At 45.1% G+C, this 17,957-nt stretch overlaps 3 protein-coding genes across 3 annotated transcripts in view; 1 reads left to right on the top strand and 2 right to left on the bottom strand.

The window, feature by feature from the left end:
• Window positions 1-331: 331 nt before the first annotated feature.
• Fsn (F-box synaptic protein) lies at window positions 332-2,979 on the bottom strand. The gene is made up of 4 exons (XM_076905405.1): window positions 2,618-2,979; window positions 2,098-2,371; window positions 1,941-2,031; window positions 332-1,873 (listed from the first exon to the last, which is right to left on the bottom strand). Exons 1-4 carry the CDS (start codon window positions 2,920-2,922, stop codon window positions 1,779-1,781), a joined length of 765 nt encoding a protein of 254 aa, XP_076761520.1. The 5' UTR covers window positions 2,923-2,979; the 3' UTR covers window positions 332-1,778.
• A 153-nt stretch (window positions 2,980-3,132) lies between these two features.
• Rpi12 (RNA polymerase I subunit RpI12) lies at window positions 3,133-3,791 on the top strand. The gene is made up of 3 exons (XM_076905285.1): window positions 3,133-3,308; window positions 3,394-3,610; window positions 3,689-3,791. Exons 1-3 carry the CDS (start codon window positions 3,173-3,175, stop codon window positions 3,711-3,713), a joined length of 378 nt encoding a protein of 125 aa, XP_076761400.1. The 5' UTR covers window positions 3,133-3,172; the 3' UTR covers window positions 3,714-3,791.
• A 1,489-nt stretch (window positions 3,792-5,280) lies between these two features.
• Window positions 5,281-17,957, bottom strand: part of LOC143429600 (venom dipeptidyl peptidase 4) — a 150,353-nt gene continuing 137,676 nt past the window's right edge. Inside the window, exons 12-15 of the mRNA XM_076905275.1 lie at window positions 16,475-16,669; window positions 8,482-8,642; window positions 6,115-6,326; window positions 5,281-5,640 (exon numbers count right to left, since the gene is read on the bottom strand). Of these exons, the coding sequence (XP_076761390.1) occupies window positions 5,545-5,640; window positions 6,115-6,326; window positions 8,482-8,642; window positions 16,475-16,669 (664 nt within the window). The 3' untranslated portion in view covers window positions 5,281-5,544. The remainder of the gene's footprint in view (window positions 5,641-6,114; window positions 6,327-8,481; window positions 8,643-16,474; window positions 16,670-17,957) is intronic.

Below are 17,957 nucleotides of genomic sequence, written 5' to 3'. Positions count from 1 at the left end.
AATGCACAAGCAAATCGAAGAGGCTGATTATGATTAAATAGAACGTGTTGTGCATCGACCACAATAGTGGTCATCAGACTTCACGCGACTATGAATACATGATCTCCTCTGGACAAAATTCAATTTTATACACAAAGCCACGTTACACGTAATACTACTACAGAATAAACAAATTCTGACGTAAAGAAACAATTCTCTCGACCATGGAATCGTGTAGTTAAGTTCGACAGGTACCTGTTTTATTCCTAGCGTGTTGAACTACTTAAAAAAAAAGAAAAAAAAAAAAAACAGAAGTATGATACTAAATATCGTAAAAATCGATCGGATTTCTATCCATGTGATACTTTACAATTTGCTAGTTCGTTTTGTACACTCGAAAATAAAGCAACTATGAACACTTTAAGTGGAACACCCTGTATACTGTAATTACGAAGTAATCTCCGAATTGTTCGACGATTTTGTTCGAGTTTTATTGGTATAAAAAAAGAATCGTAATCGTTCCCAACATTATAGAAAATAGAGAGAGATATATATATTAATTACATATATTAACTTTAAAGACGTACAAATATCTATAATAAATAAAAAAAAAAAAATGAAGCGTAATTGGTTTCTTGTGAGTAAGTTCTCTTGCGATTCAGCGTTAAACGGCTAAATGCGAAATGCTTTGCGAACCGTACGCGATTACGCTTTAACAATCATAATCTGATATAAAAATAAGTAAAACATCTACATAAACATATCGTTGAAAACAAATGAGCACGCTAACGAAATAAATCACAGTTGTTCCTTTCACAGTTCTCGTAAAATTATGCGAGCCGTATAAATACAGTTAAATTAATGGATACTTTAAATATCGAATGGTAGACTCCCTTAATGGTGATCTCAAAATAAACTATATATAATTATGTATGACTACTTCATAAACAAGTTAGAATTCGCCATTTCTTTGGCATGTGTATAGATTTATACATACATGTAAAGCCATGTATTTATACAAGGACTGGAATATCAATACTGCATGGAAGAGTAAAGAATAATACTTATCTCTCTGTACATAAACATCAAATAAAAAGTTGTAATCTACAGAGATCGAAAAGGCTTTGCGAAATGATAAAATAATTCAGTTCGTGTCCGTTTCAATAACGTACACAATTACTTCGCGGAGGAACTTCATTTACAAAAAAACGTCTACGAACATTTTTTTTTACATGATTATCTTGAAATCAGTAATACGTCACTCAACCATTTTCGTACAAGTGTACTTTCAATCGTGAAATTTATAACCCTCTCCGAGTTACGGGCTATTCGTAAACTTTAAAAATGATTGAATCATTCGTCGCTAGATCTTCTCAAGTTAAATACTAAATAACTCAGGCTTCTTGATTAATATATTCGTTAATAACTCGGAAAGGGTTGAACGAGGAAATTTCCTTGTTATAATATACAGATAATTTTTACATTGACTATTAGCAAATGTACGAATTCAAATGAAACTTACCCATTGTGGATCGTTGAGTAACTTACGACTGGTAGCGCTGTATAAAGCCCTATTATACGGATTTGTCGATTTAAATGGAATGCTAATACTATTTACAATGTTATTGACTGAATGAACAGGCACACATCCGTTTTAAGGAGTATCGTACAGTTCATCTGTGTGCTTGTTCTACTTCCTAGTAGACCTTTTGGTATCGATGCAATGAACTTTGTATCCAAATTTCACCATACACCATTAGCCAAGCTTCTGGAGATATGTTTCCGCTAGAAGTAAAGTGTTAGCCATCTAGAGGTGGTCCTAAGTACACCATAGATACCTCTGTATTTCCATATACAGCAGACACAGATGGGTACAATCTTTTGTCTGGCAATCCTACGTATTTAATCCAACGTTAGCACAAAAGAAATTCTATATGCTAAAAACATTACAGATACGATACCTCTAAATGCCACTCCCAAAAATTCATAATTTCTCTCGAAGGATAACGTGTTGTCATCACAGTCCAATATCACTCTGATTCTCTCTCCAACCTGCAATTACAAGATCGTTACTATCTGTCCTAAGTACCGGTCCCATCTTAAAAGAATACAACGTACCTGATACTTTGGGGCATTGTTCAGCAAAGGATAGTTCCCTTGCACGTTTCCGTTGTGTAACAAATGATTATCGACTAGATTCCATCCCCAGGAATGCTCGTCCGAGCCCACTAACGCTACGTACCCGTGGCACAACAAGGGTGTTTCCCTGGTAGCTATACCTATCACCGCTACCGTGCCCAACGGTCCTTCCCAAATGACTTCCCAGGCATGGCGTCCGTGCCGAAAACCAATTTTACCTCTACAAGCGTCTGTGCTCTGGGCAATCGGATTCCTATAACTCAAGTAGTAAAGATTCAAGGCACTCGCTTAACATTTATTATACATGAAAACACTCGCGCTCCAATCGTCCGGTATCGAGCGATTGAAGTTCGTATCGCGGAACCGGTGGACTTCAGAGCGTGTTTGGTCCGTCGACGAGGAAACGGCGACGAGAAAACAAGCTGCGAGCTCGCGTGAGACGCGATCGTCGATGCGCGTAGCGGAAAGCAAACGATTATGACAGAATCCAAGGTTCTACCTGTGCATGGTGAATCCATTTGGCCTAATGTAAATGTTGCGGGAGCAGTCGTTCGGGTTCCACGCGTGATAGAACGCACGCAGCTTCGATTTGTACGTGGGCACCGATGACAATAAATCGGAACTGAGCGCTTCCTGGGCGAGCTTCCTGATGCAGTGCATCCTCCACGCCTCGTTGTTCTCATCGTTCAGGAAACGGTTCCATCGCTTGCACACCAGCGAGCAGTTTCTCAGCGTGTGCAGATCTAGATAGGAGAAAATCACTTCTAAAACACGATCAGATACGCGGAGCGCTATATCGTCCATTTTGCCGGCTCTGATCGGGTAAACGAGGGAAACATACACGCGCAGGAACGCCGCGCGGCGTGCACCTATATCGAACGCTAAGGCTGGTTTCTAAGTCGTACATAACCTCACACAGCCGTCACGCGTCTGATTACATACTCCTCGCAGAAGTTTGTTTTTGTTTTCCTCCAATCGCGCGTGCGTAACGATCTGTGTTCGTCGTCGCGTTTGTCTCCTGTTGAGGTTAACTGTTCGCTCGATTAAATTTCGAATGGAGCAGAAATACAGCACCATATCTTTTATAAGCACTCCTGGATTTTGCTCCGATTGTGGATCAATTTTGCCATTGTTGGGCGACAGAGGAGACGTAGAATGTTACGCTTGTAAACGATCCTGGGGTCCTGAAGGTATTTATTCATTTTTGCTTCCACCAATCTTGTCTTATTTCTCGATATAATAAACTGGATATGACACTGTGTATTCTAACCTTAGCTTTTGGGGATATGGCAATGTCTTACACCATCCAGTTCAATAAGAGGAACGTTTACGCCTCATCGAAGCAGCAGGACGATGAGGAGGATGATGCGGACGGTCCAATCGTTGAGAGGAAATGCCCTCAGTGTCAAAACGACAAAATGTCGTATGCTACCCTACAATTGAGATCAGCGGATGAAGGACAAACAGTATTCTACACGTGCACCAAGTGCAAGTATGTTCTTTTAATCTCGTTAAATTGTAGGTGAAATTGATTGACAGGAAGGATAATGTTCCGATGTTTTTGTTACAGATTTAAAGAGACGGAGAATTCATAAAATTATATTGTAAATATAAAATTATATTAAATTGCGAGATAATGTACTATAGTGTTCTATTTTATACCATTTATACAATCGACGATGTTTCGTTAATTGTTGAAAATAATCCCTGACACGTGAACACTCTGCCTTAATAAAACATAGAGCTTTATTCATAATACACTCAACAAATATCAGTGACGAGATAATAATAATAATAATAATAATAATCGTAATGGTAATAAAATTTCATAATATCGCTGAATTATCGTTATACCTCCTTCCCTAATTACGCGTGGTTGGATATTTTTTGAAATAATGTATTTTAAATTGCGTATATTCGATTAAATATTTTTGTACAGTATGTTAGAATAAAAGTTAACAATTAGTTTAAGAAGTTCCTATTGATCCATCCTTGAAACCGTTACAGTGGTCCTTTCATTATAAAATCGTCGTATTTAAAGAGTCTGTTAGTACGTCTCGCTTACACTACGCGATAGACTTAAGTGTTAACTATAAATTGTGATAATGTTTTATGTATATACTTCTTGGTAATAGTAAAGAGAAATAGATGTGCTATAATATATCGAGGAATTTTTTCAACAACCAGTCCAGCAACTTAATTATATACACGATGAAAAATCTTAAACTACGATAGTGTTACAAAGGCTTCTTTATCCTAACATTGATAAAATCAACGGAGAGGGGAATTTATTTTTACGTTTAAATAATGTTATCCGATGATTACATTCATATACGGAATCTATAGTTATGCAGTTACAGTATTAACACAAAACACGAGAAGTGTTTAACATAAGTACACAGCAATTACGCTCCTGAACACGGTAACGTGGAAAGCGAAGTAACGAAAGCTTTGTTAACAATAAATCATTATATGCCAGCTATGTACCGTCACCGAAATTTTCTAAATTTCAAAGTAATAAAATAAACTGTTCTTCCCTCTAAATATATTTTTTTTTCCTCAAAGAGGTAACGAAAGAATCGTATCCGAGTCGGATACTCTCTCTCCCTTCTCCAAAACTCTCTTCAAAGAGTTTAATATAATTTCGTTTCTCATTCACCGCTCGCTTATCTCCTTGAAATGCTTGAAACGAAAGAGGAACGTGTTTTACAAATTCGTACTCGATCGTACGAATTCTCGTCGCTACGATATTTAATAACATCTGCCCGTTAACAATATAATATATTTCACAAGAAAAAAAAAAAAAAAAAAAGAAAACGCTTCGTCCTATCTATCAAAGTTTTCAAATAGTCGGCGATTACGTAACGTCCTTGCATCCCTCAACTTGCAAGATGCAATCCTGTTACTCGGTTATCCTTTAATCTATTTATAAAGGGCTAGAAATTTCTTGCCTCGAGTTCCATTATTAGGCCATCGATGAACGATCGAACTGGTCTCGTCGAAGAGACAGATTAAAAAAAAAAAACTCTTCGGACCAATTCAGGATTTCTTAACAATCGAAAGTCACATTCGATTCGAACGCATTGGCGAGGCAACCTTTCTCTTTTTAATAACGTACGAAGGTATCGCTCGTCGACCATTATTAATTCCCGTACTCGATCATCAGTTTCGAACGTGCACGGCTGAATTTCACCTGGCCATCGATCGTGAACCGGAAGTGGCGGCGGTGTACTCTCTCGCTCGGGTTGCAACCGCGTTTGAATCGAACGCGTTTGATCACTAAATTTTAGTGGTGTCTCTTTCAATTATATACACTAACGGTTCATATTACATATTGTACATCGAGTATGTACAGGTTGGCGAAGGTATTTACAATTGGATCGTGAGGCAGATGATCTAGATTGTCGTTCTTCCTCAACGCAGCGATCATGAGGTCTCGTAGCACTCGTCCAAGAAGTTCTCCAGCGAGTGGTAAAGATGGGCGCGCGATTGAGCGATCCCGTGGTCCTCGTCGGTGTAAGTCTGCGAAAATTCAATGAAAGTGTGACTCGTTGAACGTGGCTAGCCGCGATCGATTTATTCGTTTAGACGGATAAACGAGCGGCGGTCTGTAATTGTCGTTTAAACGCGAACGTGCCACGACGAACTTAAATGGAACGCGCTGGAATTTATTCACGCGTAGTAAACTGTTTTCCGCGCGCACATTCGTAGATTTTAATCGCGAACGTTAAAAAACGCCGCGGAACGACCAGGTGGCACGTAGACGAGCACCGAGTATAATAATTTCGCGAGCCGCACGGAGTAATGCGAGTCGTGCAGCGAACCTTAGTATCGCGTTTCCTTTTTCTTCTCCTTTTTTTCATTCCTCTGCTGAACTCTTATCGCGAATGAACGAACGAAGTCTTACTTTTTAAAACAGAAAGTGAAATACCCTGCGCGGTAAATCAATTTCTGGAGCCTCGAAGGGGGGCAACCTTTCTCTTTTTAATAACGTACCTGTTGCCGGAACAGGATATCCTTCTGCTCGAGAACCTTGGCGAGCAACAAAGATTGCTGATAGTGCACGTTGTCGTCCAAAGTACCGTGGATCAGATAGTACATCTTCGTTTTGATATTATCCACTTTGTTCAGCAGTTGGCCTTGCTCGTAGCCGTGCAGGTTGTCCTCCGTCGTGGGAAGGCCCATGAATCGTTCCGTGTAGATCGAGTCTGCGAGCAGCGTATATCCTGACTATCAAACTGTTTCTTTCTTAATTGTGTTTTTTAATTATAAAAATGTATTTACAATTTCTCGCGGAATATCGAGTCGAATAATTCCACGGTTCGAATCAAACTTTTGCGTAATACACGCAAGCGCGGCAACGCGTAGCGGGTTGGCCATTAACTTAATTGAAAATATCCAGCAGCTAGACGAAGATCTCGAACGATCTCCCGCGGAGAACCGATCCTTCACGCAGCGGAGGGCGCAACAAATGAAATGGCACGCTTCGCGCGTAATCGCGCCGGTGAATTACGCTTGGTACACCGCTTAATTAATTCGCGAGGCTGTCTGGAAATTGCCTCGCGCTTATAACGGCCCCCTATGCACAAGCTGCGGATATTGAGCTTACGAAAAGCGAATCAGGGAGGAGCGTTTAACGCGAAAGAACGAAAGGAAGGCGGAAAATAAAATCGGAGAAAACAATGGGAGGAGCAAAAGAGGCGGTGAAGAATGACGGAATCATTCTACGTAGCCTCTGCGAATTGGCCTGTTTATTAAAACGTTTGCGTTCGATGATTTACGACGACGATGGAAGCTGGCGCCATTTTCTTTCGTCCAGCATCGCGATGGAATCATTCGTTCCCGGCTTAACGACTGTACCAGGAATGTTCTCAACTTGATCTCGCATGGGATTGAATCGCGATGGTTTATTTCGCCCTCGCGGCTGTGCTTTTGACTTTTATTTCGATCGATGAAATGACTCGAGCGAAACGGAAGGGGATTGAAATTCTTTACACGAGCTACTTACTGACCGTGAGAGGGATCGTTGCCCTCGAATCGATTAAATTCCTGCTTGGATAAAACTGCACGGCGATTTTTCCGGCTAGGCGTTTGCTCTGGATTAAATTGAAAATCAAGATTACCAAGCTAATATCCTCTAATTACTGGGAGCGCGTTAATTAGCGCGTTCCGCCGATCGATGTTATTATTATCCCCTCAATGTTCAACGTGTCGATACCAGTAATAACTTCGGTTCGAGCAATTCGTTCGATGCATTCATAAACATTGTTGCGTTCGCGCTGCTCCCTTATTAAATACAATATTATCATTATAAACAACGGTGGACAGGGCCGAAATAGCAAAGGGAGGCGTGCAAAGTAGGCAAGTAGCCCGTGATCGATATTTCCAGAGGTTTGACGTCCTCGAAGGAGGAGAAAGAGGTAAATCGCCGCGTTAAAAATGTGCATCGGCGAGGAAGATCGAGCATCTCGGATGCTCGACTGCGAGCGATGACTTCTCGTCAGGGAAATAAATCTGATATCGCGAAACGACGAGCGTAGTCGGCTGCGACAAGACTCCGACAATAATTGAATCGATCCAGGCTGAAACGAACCGTCGACAAGTCGAGGCTCTCGTCTTTCCCTTCTGCTCGGTTGCCTCGTCGCAGTACTTACACTTCCAGCGCGCAGATCGTCGCCATCGGCTGGAATTTCGTTCGATTCGCCTTCGCCGCCCCGTGAGAGAGAACGTTCCGGTAATTCTCCACCCCCCCAACCCTTTCCTTGGACGTTGATTAATTCTGATTGTTTTTAATTATCCTGGCAATCGCGGTGATTTCGAATGGTTTTCATTTGGAACGTCGGGTTCTAGTTGTTTGGACGTGATCGTCGGGATTAAACACACTCGAAGGGGGGATTACATTTGCCAAGGTTTAAGGACTCTTCGTGCCACTTCGGGTATGGACACTTTGGTTGACAGAGCAAATTTCACATAGTCGTATGGGAGGTTTAACGAGATCACCGTTTAAATAGGAGCAGATTCAAGGCTTGATACGATACGGTTCGTGTAACGACCAAGCATCGTTAACCGAAAGCTGTGTTCGAAAGACGTGTTCAACGACGTTGGCAAACTGGGGCTCATATCGAACGTAAAAAAGTATCGGAATCACCATTTTATTGAACGCTTGCTCTTCCGGACGGGCAGGATGGAAAAACGCTCGAGGTGGTGTGAAAAATTGAATTATTTAGATGGGCAAAACTGATAAGGAGGAGAGTACCGGTACGGCGGAGCGAATATGCAATATTTAATGAACAGAAGGACTATAAAATAAGGGTAAAGTATGCGGCGTTCAAGGGATGAATATATTATCTCTCGGATACGTACCGTAAAGAGCCCAATCCGTTACTGGTGCCACAGACATGCCGCACTTGAAGACACCGTGATAATCCATGGCCAGCGTCATGCCCGTCGCGTATCCACCATAACTCCAGCCCCATATAGCCGTGCGGCTACGGTCGATGAACGGAAGTGTGTCTTGTAAGTACCTGCAATCGACAGGAAAATCGTCCACGGGTTAAATCGCTCGTTAACGAAACTGGAGCCGCGAGACGTGACGATTGTTCCATTATCAGATCGATTATCTCTCAGACAGTCCCTGATGGAACTTATACACACTTTATACCGATGAAACGATTATGCAGTTCAATTTAAAACTAATTCCATATTAATTCGCAGTGGAATTAAAATTTTGTACAGCCAATCAGAACGTTATGCATAAAGGAAAAGTTAATACAGATTTGATTGAATTGGACGGACGGGTCCCTTAGGTGACCCAGGTTAGCGTCAGACAGTATTACAGTCGCGATAGTATAGGGATGACAGCGGCAGTAGTATAACCAACGCGGCGCCCGACTTCCGCTCGCATATCTCGTACCTATGGGAGGCCATCATGCGTAACATCGCCGGTCGAGCCACTATATTTCGACTTTTGGTACAACTCGAAACATTCTCCCCCTACTATATTCCCACAGATCTACCCAGAACCCATTTCCCCCGTTCCGCGTCGAATTTTTCCAAATTCCGCTTGACAGAAGCGAGCGCGGATGTCTGCACGGTTTCACCCGAGATTCAACTACCCGGAAGGGTGTTCGCGGAATTCTTCCAAACGCAAAATTCCCCTCGAAAATAGAAATGACGCGGAAGTTGATCGCTTGTTTTACAAGTTCCTCGCTGATCCTCCTCGCCGCCGCGAGATCCGTCTTCCTCGACGAGCAACGGTGAAGAACTCGGACACGGATGCATAATGCATTCAACGTACGAGCACTTAGGACAGCGAGCCACATTTATTCCGGCGGTCGTGCCTCTAAGAACGATTTTTATAAGCCAGCCGAATGACCGTAGGGTCGCGGCGCTCACGAATTTAACGTCGTTCTCGTTTCCCTCTTTTCGCTACGGTTTAGCCGGCAGGGAGAGCTGATCCCCGCGTTTACGGCCGCGTAGCTTAACGGCCAGTTAGACGTTTTTCCAGCTCTCGATGCTTTGGATCCCCTTTGCGAACGCTGGGAACATACAAACAAGATTGCTCGCGGAAAACAAGTTTATAGAGACAGGGGGGAAGAGAGAGAGAGAGAGAGAGAGAGAGAGACAGAGGGAGGTGGACGGCTGGTGATTCTTTGCAAGCCTTTCAGAGGCTTTAACGTTGTTCCAGGAAGAATAACGCCGGAGATATATCATCTCTGAGGATCTTTGCTACAGGGATGAGTTACGGGAATTAGTCGCGAGTACGTTGGAATACTTTCCGCGGTTCTGGACCGAAGTTAGCTCCTGGCTCGAATTAACTTTGCCCTAAGACGAGCCACACGGCACGAGATAAGTTAGATAATACAGATTTCCGGTGAATGAAAACTTTCACGGACCCTCGACTAGCTGGAGAGAACTCAAAACTCCAAACCTGTTAGTTACCAAGTACGATGTTTCGTCCTTAGACGTCGCGAGGTTTCCCCTCGGCTGAAGTAGGCCCAACTGTGTTTCGCTCAGTTCCAGGAGGGAGCGCCGGATGATAATCAACGGAGACGAACACGCCTCGAGACAGGACCGTCTCGGTCTGGTCCTCGAAGGACTACAATACGGGCGCGTGGCAGGACTCTAAGGTCCTGGCCGCACCCTGGACCCCCTCTCCCACCGCACTGCGTCACTCCGGCTAGGACTGGATCTGGGTTAGCCGGGGGAATCAAAGTTCCCGGATCACTTGCGACCGCCCCAGCCATTCTTTGCGCTCCCACAACCATCGAAATCGAAGTTTCCGAAGACGGATCTGCGTATTTAGATCTTCCGTCTCTGGAAACACTCCAAACGTCCCGAGGGTTACACAGAACGGCGCACTTTCGATATCCGCGGAGCCGAGGAACTGTGCAAACAGTTCCCCCATTAACCAGAAACTACCGCACAGCCTGGAGATGGTACATTATTTTCGTTTACGAGTAAAACTGATGTAAAAAGAAGCATTGTTGCGAATACGAGGGTATACGGCTTCGAACGGAGAGGAAGAATGGCCCAGGCTCTCGTTCGGGCGTCTGGAAGACGCGTTCAGCATTCCTCGTTCGAAGGGAACGCGCGATTTCCGAACGCTGCCGAGGGTAAAACGGAGCCGGTTTTCTTCCAATCTCTGCCACGGCCATTGTCTCGCGTGCTCAATAATAATGGTTCCACGGGGAGCCGCGGTACCGTACGGTTGCCCGTTGAACCACCAGCGTGGCTTCGCCGTGGACGGATTTGTTTTTCCAGAAATTTATTTACCTCGTAAATCGGCCAGCCAACCGCCCGTTGAAATTCTATTCCTTGGCCAGCCAACGGCCGTCCCAGCTTTTTCGCCGTTTCCACGCGGTCCTCGTATCGATTTTTGCCCACCGTGGAATTTCATTTTTCGTACGACACCGCTGCCGCATTGTCTTCGATCGAGACCTCTAACGGGCCACTCGTAAATAGGGACACGTTCTACTTTGCGATGCGACTCTCGATCGATCTCGCGCGTTTCTGTACCGAGATTCTTAGAAAATGGACCACAGCGGTAGACTTCGGTTATTTAAAAGAGAAAAAATGAGAAGGTAGAACGAGGACGTACGAATGCTTCGTGGTCGTAATTAATCGAATACGACTGCGCTCGGTTTTGTATAATTATTTATCCGGAGGTAGCGCGTGCGAAAATAATAATCGCGAATCGCTATTTTTCGCTGCGTCCAGCTCGCATGATTGAAGAGAATCGTTAGTTTACGGCGCCGGCGAGGTCTGAAGTTTAATCAAACTTTCGAGGGCTCGATTGCTCTTGTTCCTCGTGTCGATTGACGTATCGGGACCTCCGCGAGAACACTGACAAATGAATAGAGACGATCCAGGTTCCATCGATCCACGGAATGGGGTTTCCCTTAATTAGGATCTACGAGATCTTACTTTGAATACTTGACTCGCCTCGCGCGGAAGATAGATTCGCCTTAAATTCGAAAGCGATGACCCTTAATCGAAACGTAACACAGTTTTTCTCGAACGTAATGTCAGAATCATTTCCGGTATTTCATTGTTATCGAATTTTTGTTCGATGAAAATCTGGCTGCAATCGAGACGGTTTCCATTGTAACGTTCATTTCGTCGACGGTATCTCCCAAAAGGGTCAAATATCAAGGGGTGAGAAACGCAATCGCAGTGAGTGCCAACGTCGAACGCAAACACCGGGCGACAAGGGTTAAGTTTGCTCTAGTCCCTCCTCTTTTTTTCGGTTTCCTCCACTCTTCCGATAGCTTGTTTTTCGCCTGCGCACGCTTCTGTCTTTTCTTTTTTAATTAAGGGTCGCTGTTACGCGAGCCGACGCACAGGCCGCGCGATGGGGGTGAGGAGCGAGCGAACACGATAAATTGAAATCCGAGGCTCTCGAAAATAATCGAGCCGTCGTTTTTTCCGACGAACGCGTCCTCTCCATCTCCTCGAGCATCGCGCTGAAAATTTTTCACCCCTATCCGCCGCCGGCATTGTGATCCCGCGTTTTAACGGAACAACCAATCGAGGAAGGGTGCCTCCGCTGAATTGATCCGCCGCAAAAAAATATTCTCTCTTTCAATCGCCCGATACTTTCCCTCTACCCTCTTTCCGCTTCTTCTTTTTTTTTTCAATCACCTAATACCTATTTCGTTTTTATTTTTTTTGGAGAGCCGCAAATATAAATTTCCTACACGGAAGGGACGAACATCGACAGTTCGTTGCATTTGTTTCATTCGTACCCGAAACAAAAAAATTGATCAAAAGAGAAGGAGAGAGTGAGAGTTTCTTTAATCAAAAGAGACAATCGTGTTCGATGAGGCTTGTTTGCCCGGCTGTTTTCGACAGGGATCCGAATCACTTTGTGTTTCTGTGTTTAATTAACTTGAGCGCCACCCTGCTAGGTGTTGAAGATGACCCCGGATCAAAGGGAGAGAAGGCAGGCGAGAGATAACGCGTCCGCAGCAGGAAATCCCTGTACCGGATAATACATTTAAACGCAACAATAATGAATTTAGTTCTGCCTCCACAATTAACACGATATTTCTTCCTTTCTATTCTTTCGCAATTTATATTATCTTCATGTATCATCAACTCTTTTTCCTCCTTCTATTTACTTCCCTTTCACGCTTTGCCACGCTGGCCTTTACATCAGCGCTTTGTACCCCTTTTCACCGGGGTGCGTTTTAATTCCCACCTTTTTTCTCGCCCCCTCCCTTTTCTCGTCCTTTATTCCGTTTCGCCCCCCCCCTCCCCCTCGTCCTTCAATCTCTCGCTTCTTTTTATTCCTCGCCTACCCTTTTAATCCTCGTTAAACGCCGCGGCGCCGCGAGATTTGTACACGCGCAACGTTCACTTTTATTTCCGGCTCAACTGTTTCGAGCGCGCGAACAATCCTGAAACCTCGCCTCTTTCGCTTCCGCTCGAAGCGTTTAGAGCCAGTGGCCAAAGTGTGCGGGAACGAGCCTCGTTTTTGAAACGAACAGCAAGGCCGGTATTCGAGGGTAGACACGCGTGTCGAATTCATCGTTCCTCGATGACGACGTAATATTCATCCCCCTTGGCGCGGCCCGCTTCTGAATGGATCACGCCGGAGAAAGGAATTTATCTCCTGGTCACGGGGTCGGTTATTCACCGATCGAGCGGACGTCGAACAGCAACATCGCTGGCTCGATGGCGGAACAAAGGTACGAGGAAAAACCGCCGTGGAAAACGAGTCCATGAATAGTGACGAGGCGGGATAGGGTCGAGGTAAAGCGACGGGTGAAACCACGAGAAGGGCGAGATACTGATGGGACTAATTCGGTGGTTCTTTTTGAATTCCAAATGGAGCGGCGTTGCGGAGATAAATGGTGGATATTTAAGGGTTATTTAGCGGTTCCTTTAAACCCGTCCCTGTGCGTGCATTCTGTTGAAAATTCCCGTAATTACACGGGGGCGCCGGTGCTCGTGGAATTCAACAAATAACGAGAGCATAAATATCGGAAATTCTAAAGTAGATGTACGAATACAAGAACTGGTGTCTACTCGGGTCGCTACTTATCTTGGGCTTTGCGGTGATAAATGGAAGACGTTCAGGGATTATTTAACAATTCCTTTTTAAAACCCCGCGTCCATTCGGCGCTGAAATTTTTGTAGCTGCAAAGTACGAGCGTAAAAATACAAATGTAAATGCTGGGAACGAGATATGATCTATTCGGGTCCCATTAGGAACTTTTATGTACCGACCGCATCAACCGCTTCCTTCACGATCCATCACCGGGTCATCATTCCTATCTCTGCAACGCTGAAGAGAGAGAGAAAGAGAGAGATTGATAGCGATCGCGGTCACAAGAGTAAAAAAGTGGAGAAATCGGAGGAAGAGCGATGCTATGGGGTAGGAAACGACGGAGCCCCGATAAAAAGTGAACGATGTGGAAATAGAGGGAGGAGTAAAGAAAAAAGAAAAAAAAAAAGGTTGGAGAGAGGGAAAGAAACATCCAGCCGGGAGGAACAGCCGGGGAAAGATGAAAGAGAAAAGGGGAGCAACAAGAAGGAGCAATAAAAAAAACGAGGAGGTGGAGAGAAGGAAAGGAGTAGAGAACCGAGAAACAGGGGGGTTGGAGAGGGTGGCGGTGAGACAAAGGGGATGAGGAACGATAGTAGGGGGCGCAGGGCCGACAACACCCCGCGCAATAGGGCAAAGGTTAAAGAGAGCTGGCCGATTCCGCAATCGCTTGGCTGGCTTCCAATTTCACGACTCGCTTTTTACTGGCCGGACGCGCTGCTGCGACGCGCCAGCAAAACATTGCAACGTGGATACCCGGCTGGCCAACGGGGCCGTTCCTCCGCCCGTGGATATCGCCACGAAATACAACGCTACCCTCTCGTTTCGATGGCGATCCTGCGTGAAGATAGCCAGAAGGGAATCAATAACTCGTGGAAGATAAACCCTGGTCGGTGCAAGTGACCGATGATGCCTCTGAAACAATTTCTATCGAGTCTGGATACAACCTTTTAAAAAATTGCCGACTTCAGGCAACAGTAGAGTCTACTCTCTTTTCTGAATCAAACGATCGCACAGAAATATTATGGATTTATTCGAAAAATTCGAGACGTTTCGATTAAGAGTGATTGGATCAATCGATGAATTCGAGCAGAGCTGATCACCCGACAAAGAAGTCTCCAGGACCGTGAACGCGTCCTCGCTGGGACAAGGCACGAACGTGGCGCGAGTTTGTTAGGTGGATTAACGGATTACCGCGTTGGCTACCGATAAGTCAGCGTCTGGCATCGGTGCCACAAGGACGGCAAGGCTTTTCCTATAATTAGATTCGCCAAGTCGCCAGGGGAATTTCAAGAAACTCACACCCCTCGTATCTCGCGCTACCCTCTGGCTCTTCGAGAAATCGCCTCTCCCCTGCGCGTCCTCTCGGCTCTTTTGTTCTCGGTTGTCGCGTTGGTCACCCGTTGTGCGGGCGCGGAGAAAAATGGGTACATTTAAATTTCGAGGCTCGGAAATGTGGGGAACGGGGACGGGGCGAAAAACGGGGCTGTCGTTTCCGCGTCGTTAATTTTGCACGCGTCGCGGTCTCGGTTCCGCGCCGCGGCGAACTTGACGACTATTTCCTCCCCTGCGACCCTTTCTCTCTTCCTGCTCCTCTTGCGTGCCGATCGTTGACCGTCGAAATTTCGCGCGACTCGCTTTTAACCAAAAATTTCAACTGACAGCTGTCGCTACAGGCACTGACCGAGCATTGATAAAACTCGGAAAATATGAAATTGTTTGTCGAAAGTTATACGCGCGCTCGGAGTTAAGTAATGACGATAACTTTTTAACAGAGTTCGTCGGAATAATTCATGGTTTGTCAGTGACGATACTCCGGAGGACCCCGATTTACCGGACCCGGGCGGAGTTTAACGATGCCGCATAACGTTTGGCTGGTTTGATAAAGCGGCGTTAAATTTGTACAGCACCTGTTAAATTCACGTAACGCGTTCTATCAAGCGGATAAATCAACCCCGTCCAGAGAGAGAGAGAGAGAGGTCGGGGGTGAGTGGGACACGTCATAAATTGACTTATCTTGACACGGGCCGCAACATCGGCCCGGAGGGTCGTTTCGAATCGCAAAAACGCCAGTGCCTCTCGGCATAAATATAAATCGGCCCCGTGGCTCTTTTGTTGACGGCGCGGGCATTAAAAATGCATAGAGTAACAAGGGCAATGCGTCTTTTTGCATTTAAAAACCGACCGGTAGCGTCACTCGATAAATTGCACTCGGGGACATTTTACATATAAATGGGGAAACGCGAAGAGGGGTCCGCGCGCCGCAACGAAATTAGGGCCAGCGCCGCGATCAAAGCCCACTCGAACAACAACGCACGACGTAACTGTAACATTAAAATTCATTTGCATTTCCCGCCCGACGCCGGCGATATTTCACCAGCGGGAAAAACCGAATTGCGTCCCGGTAAATTTAAAATATGTAAAACACCGTACGCCCGTTTAAGATGCAAACACGCTTTACCGGAACAACGGAATTCGGCTAATTCGAACGCGTCTCGCGACCCCCGCGATCGTGCCACCGAAACCATAGTCCGAATCGCGTTAGACTTCGTTTGCTCGCACCCATTTAAATAGAACGACGGAATTGCAATCGCGTTTCGCGATCGAAATACTTGAACGGCGAGGCTTCCGTCTCTGCGAGGCGAGTGGATCGAATTAGAGCCCGTCCACGGCGAAATTAGAATTCTATCTGCGCTTAAGTCGGCCGCCGGCGAACGAAATTGGAACGAACGGCTCGATCCGGTATCGGAGAGGGCGTATGCAAAACTGTCGGTGCTCCTCGAGCGGCTGGGAACGGATGCTCACCTGGTTACGTTGATCTGGTCTGCGATCTCGACCGTTCCCAAGTTTCGATATCCGGCGAATAGCATGGCGTTGTCCATTAAACCGGATCCACGGCCGTCGATGGTCGCGTAGATGATGCTCTTGTTCGTTACGAGGTACGTGCCCCAGTCTACGTTGAACTTCTCCGTTACTTGATACGAATCTGGACCACCGTATCTGTGGAGGGGGATTGACGATGATTTAGAACCACTTGCGACAATGCGCATATATTTTTCAGACATAAACACCACGAGTTACGCGAGACGAATCGTGTGTTTATCGATAATTGTATTAACGGATAATTTAATGGAGGCCAGGTCGAGACGTTTGTAAAAAGTACACAAATTATCGCGGCCATACAACGCCGTTATAATCCATTTCTATACCAATGAATTAATGTAATGAAATTCAATATTCGTTTTGATGAGATTCATTAAACCCCTCGATTGGGCACTTTCGCGCGTATAATTTGATCGAGATATCAAATTGTGTCTTTACCGACACAAGCGATCGAACGTATAATTTCTATGCATTTTTACCCGTTCTGTTTCAAGTTGAATTTTCACGATGGAATACATTTAGCGCGACTGCAAACCGGAAGGGTGGAACGGGAAATTTTGGAATATTTTTTTCGATCGCAAGCGAGCACGAACACAACCCGACAATTATCGAACAATTCCACTGGAACAGATCAAGAAAGCCTAACCGGATCCCGTGCCTTGATTCAATTATTCGATCCAGTCGCGCGAGTATTTCTATTTGTACACAGTCTAATTCGTTTGGAACGAGTTCCGTCGTATAATCCAATTTTCGGGCCTGGTATTAACGTCGGCCGTCGTCGAAATTAATCGAATTCAGCTCGATCAAATTTATCAATTAACCGTCTAACAATTCACGGCAATCTCGTTCATTTTATTCGATCCAGCGATCGATTTTCAATCCTCCGCGGATGTTTGTAACGCGGGAAAATTTGATTCTCTAGGCGTTCTTTTTTTTGTTTGTGAATTTCGAAGAATCCACCGCGTCGAATCGTGCTCGAAGGAATCGCGACAATTTAACGCGATCAAATCATACGTAAGTCACGACGCGTGCATACACGTACACGGAAGAAAGCTATTAATTTCCATTCTAGCCAATTAATCCCGTACGGATCCATAAAAATTTACAGGGCACGTTTACACGGCGACGAATGAATTTCACGACGATATTCCCGGACGTTTTACGACACCTTTTGATAGGACAGATGGTGGCAAAAAAGTTCTTGATAAATGATACGCGCTGCGGCTGACGCGGCTGGCGATGTCGCCGGCACCGCGTATTCTCTCCCCGCCCCTTTCTTTTTCTCCATTCGCCGCGAATAATTCCGATCCGCTTCGAAGACATTAAAGCGTATTCATGGCGGCGACATTTGCATGCGAAAAAACAACGAGGCGAACGGAACATCCAGGGAAATCAACTTCGATTT

Source organism: Xylocopa sonorina, chromosome 12 (genome assembly GCF_050948175.1).
Source record: "Xylocopa sonorina isolate GNS202 chromosome 12, iyXylSono1_principal, whole genome shotgun sequence".
NCBI classification, from domain to species: domain Eukaryota; kingdom Metazoa; phylum Arthropoda; class Insecta; order Hymenoptera; family Apidae; genus Xylocopa; species Xylocopa sonorina.
This window is presented reverse-complemented; position numbering and strand designations above follow the sequence as displayed.

Coding starts and splice junctions, on each gene's coding strand:
- Rpi12 (XM_076905285.1), top strand. CDS start 3,173: ATGGAGCAGAAATACAGCACCATATCTTTTATAAGCACTCCTGGATTT. Junction 3,309..3,393: donor ACGATCCTGGGGTCCTGAAG/GTATTTATTCAT, acceptor TTCTAACCTTAG/CTTTTGGGGATATGGCAATG. Junction 3,611..3,688: donor TACACGTGCACCAAGTGCAA/GTATGTTCTTTT, acceptor TTTTTGTTACAG/ATTTAAAGAGACGGAGAATT.
- Fsn (XM_076905405.1), bottom strand. CDS start 2,922: ATGGACGATATAGCGCTCCGCGTATCTGATCGTGTTTTAGAAGTGATT. Junction 2,372..2,617: donor AATGGATTCACCATGCACAG/GTAGAACCTTGG, acceptor CTTGAGTTATAG/GAATCCGATTGCCCAGAGCA. Junction 2,032..2,097: donor ACAATGCCCCAAAGTATCAG/GTACGTTGTATT, acceptor TTGTAATTGCAG/GTTGGAGAGAGAATCAGAGT.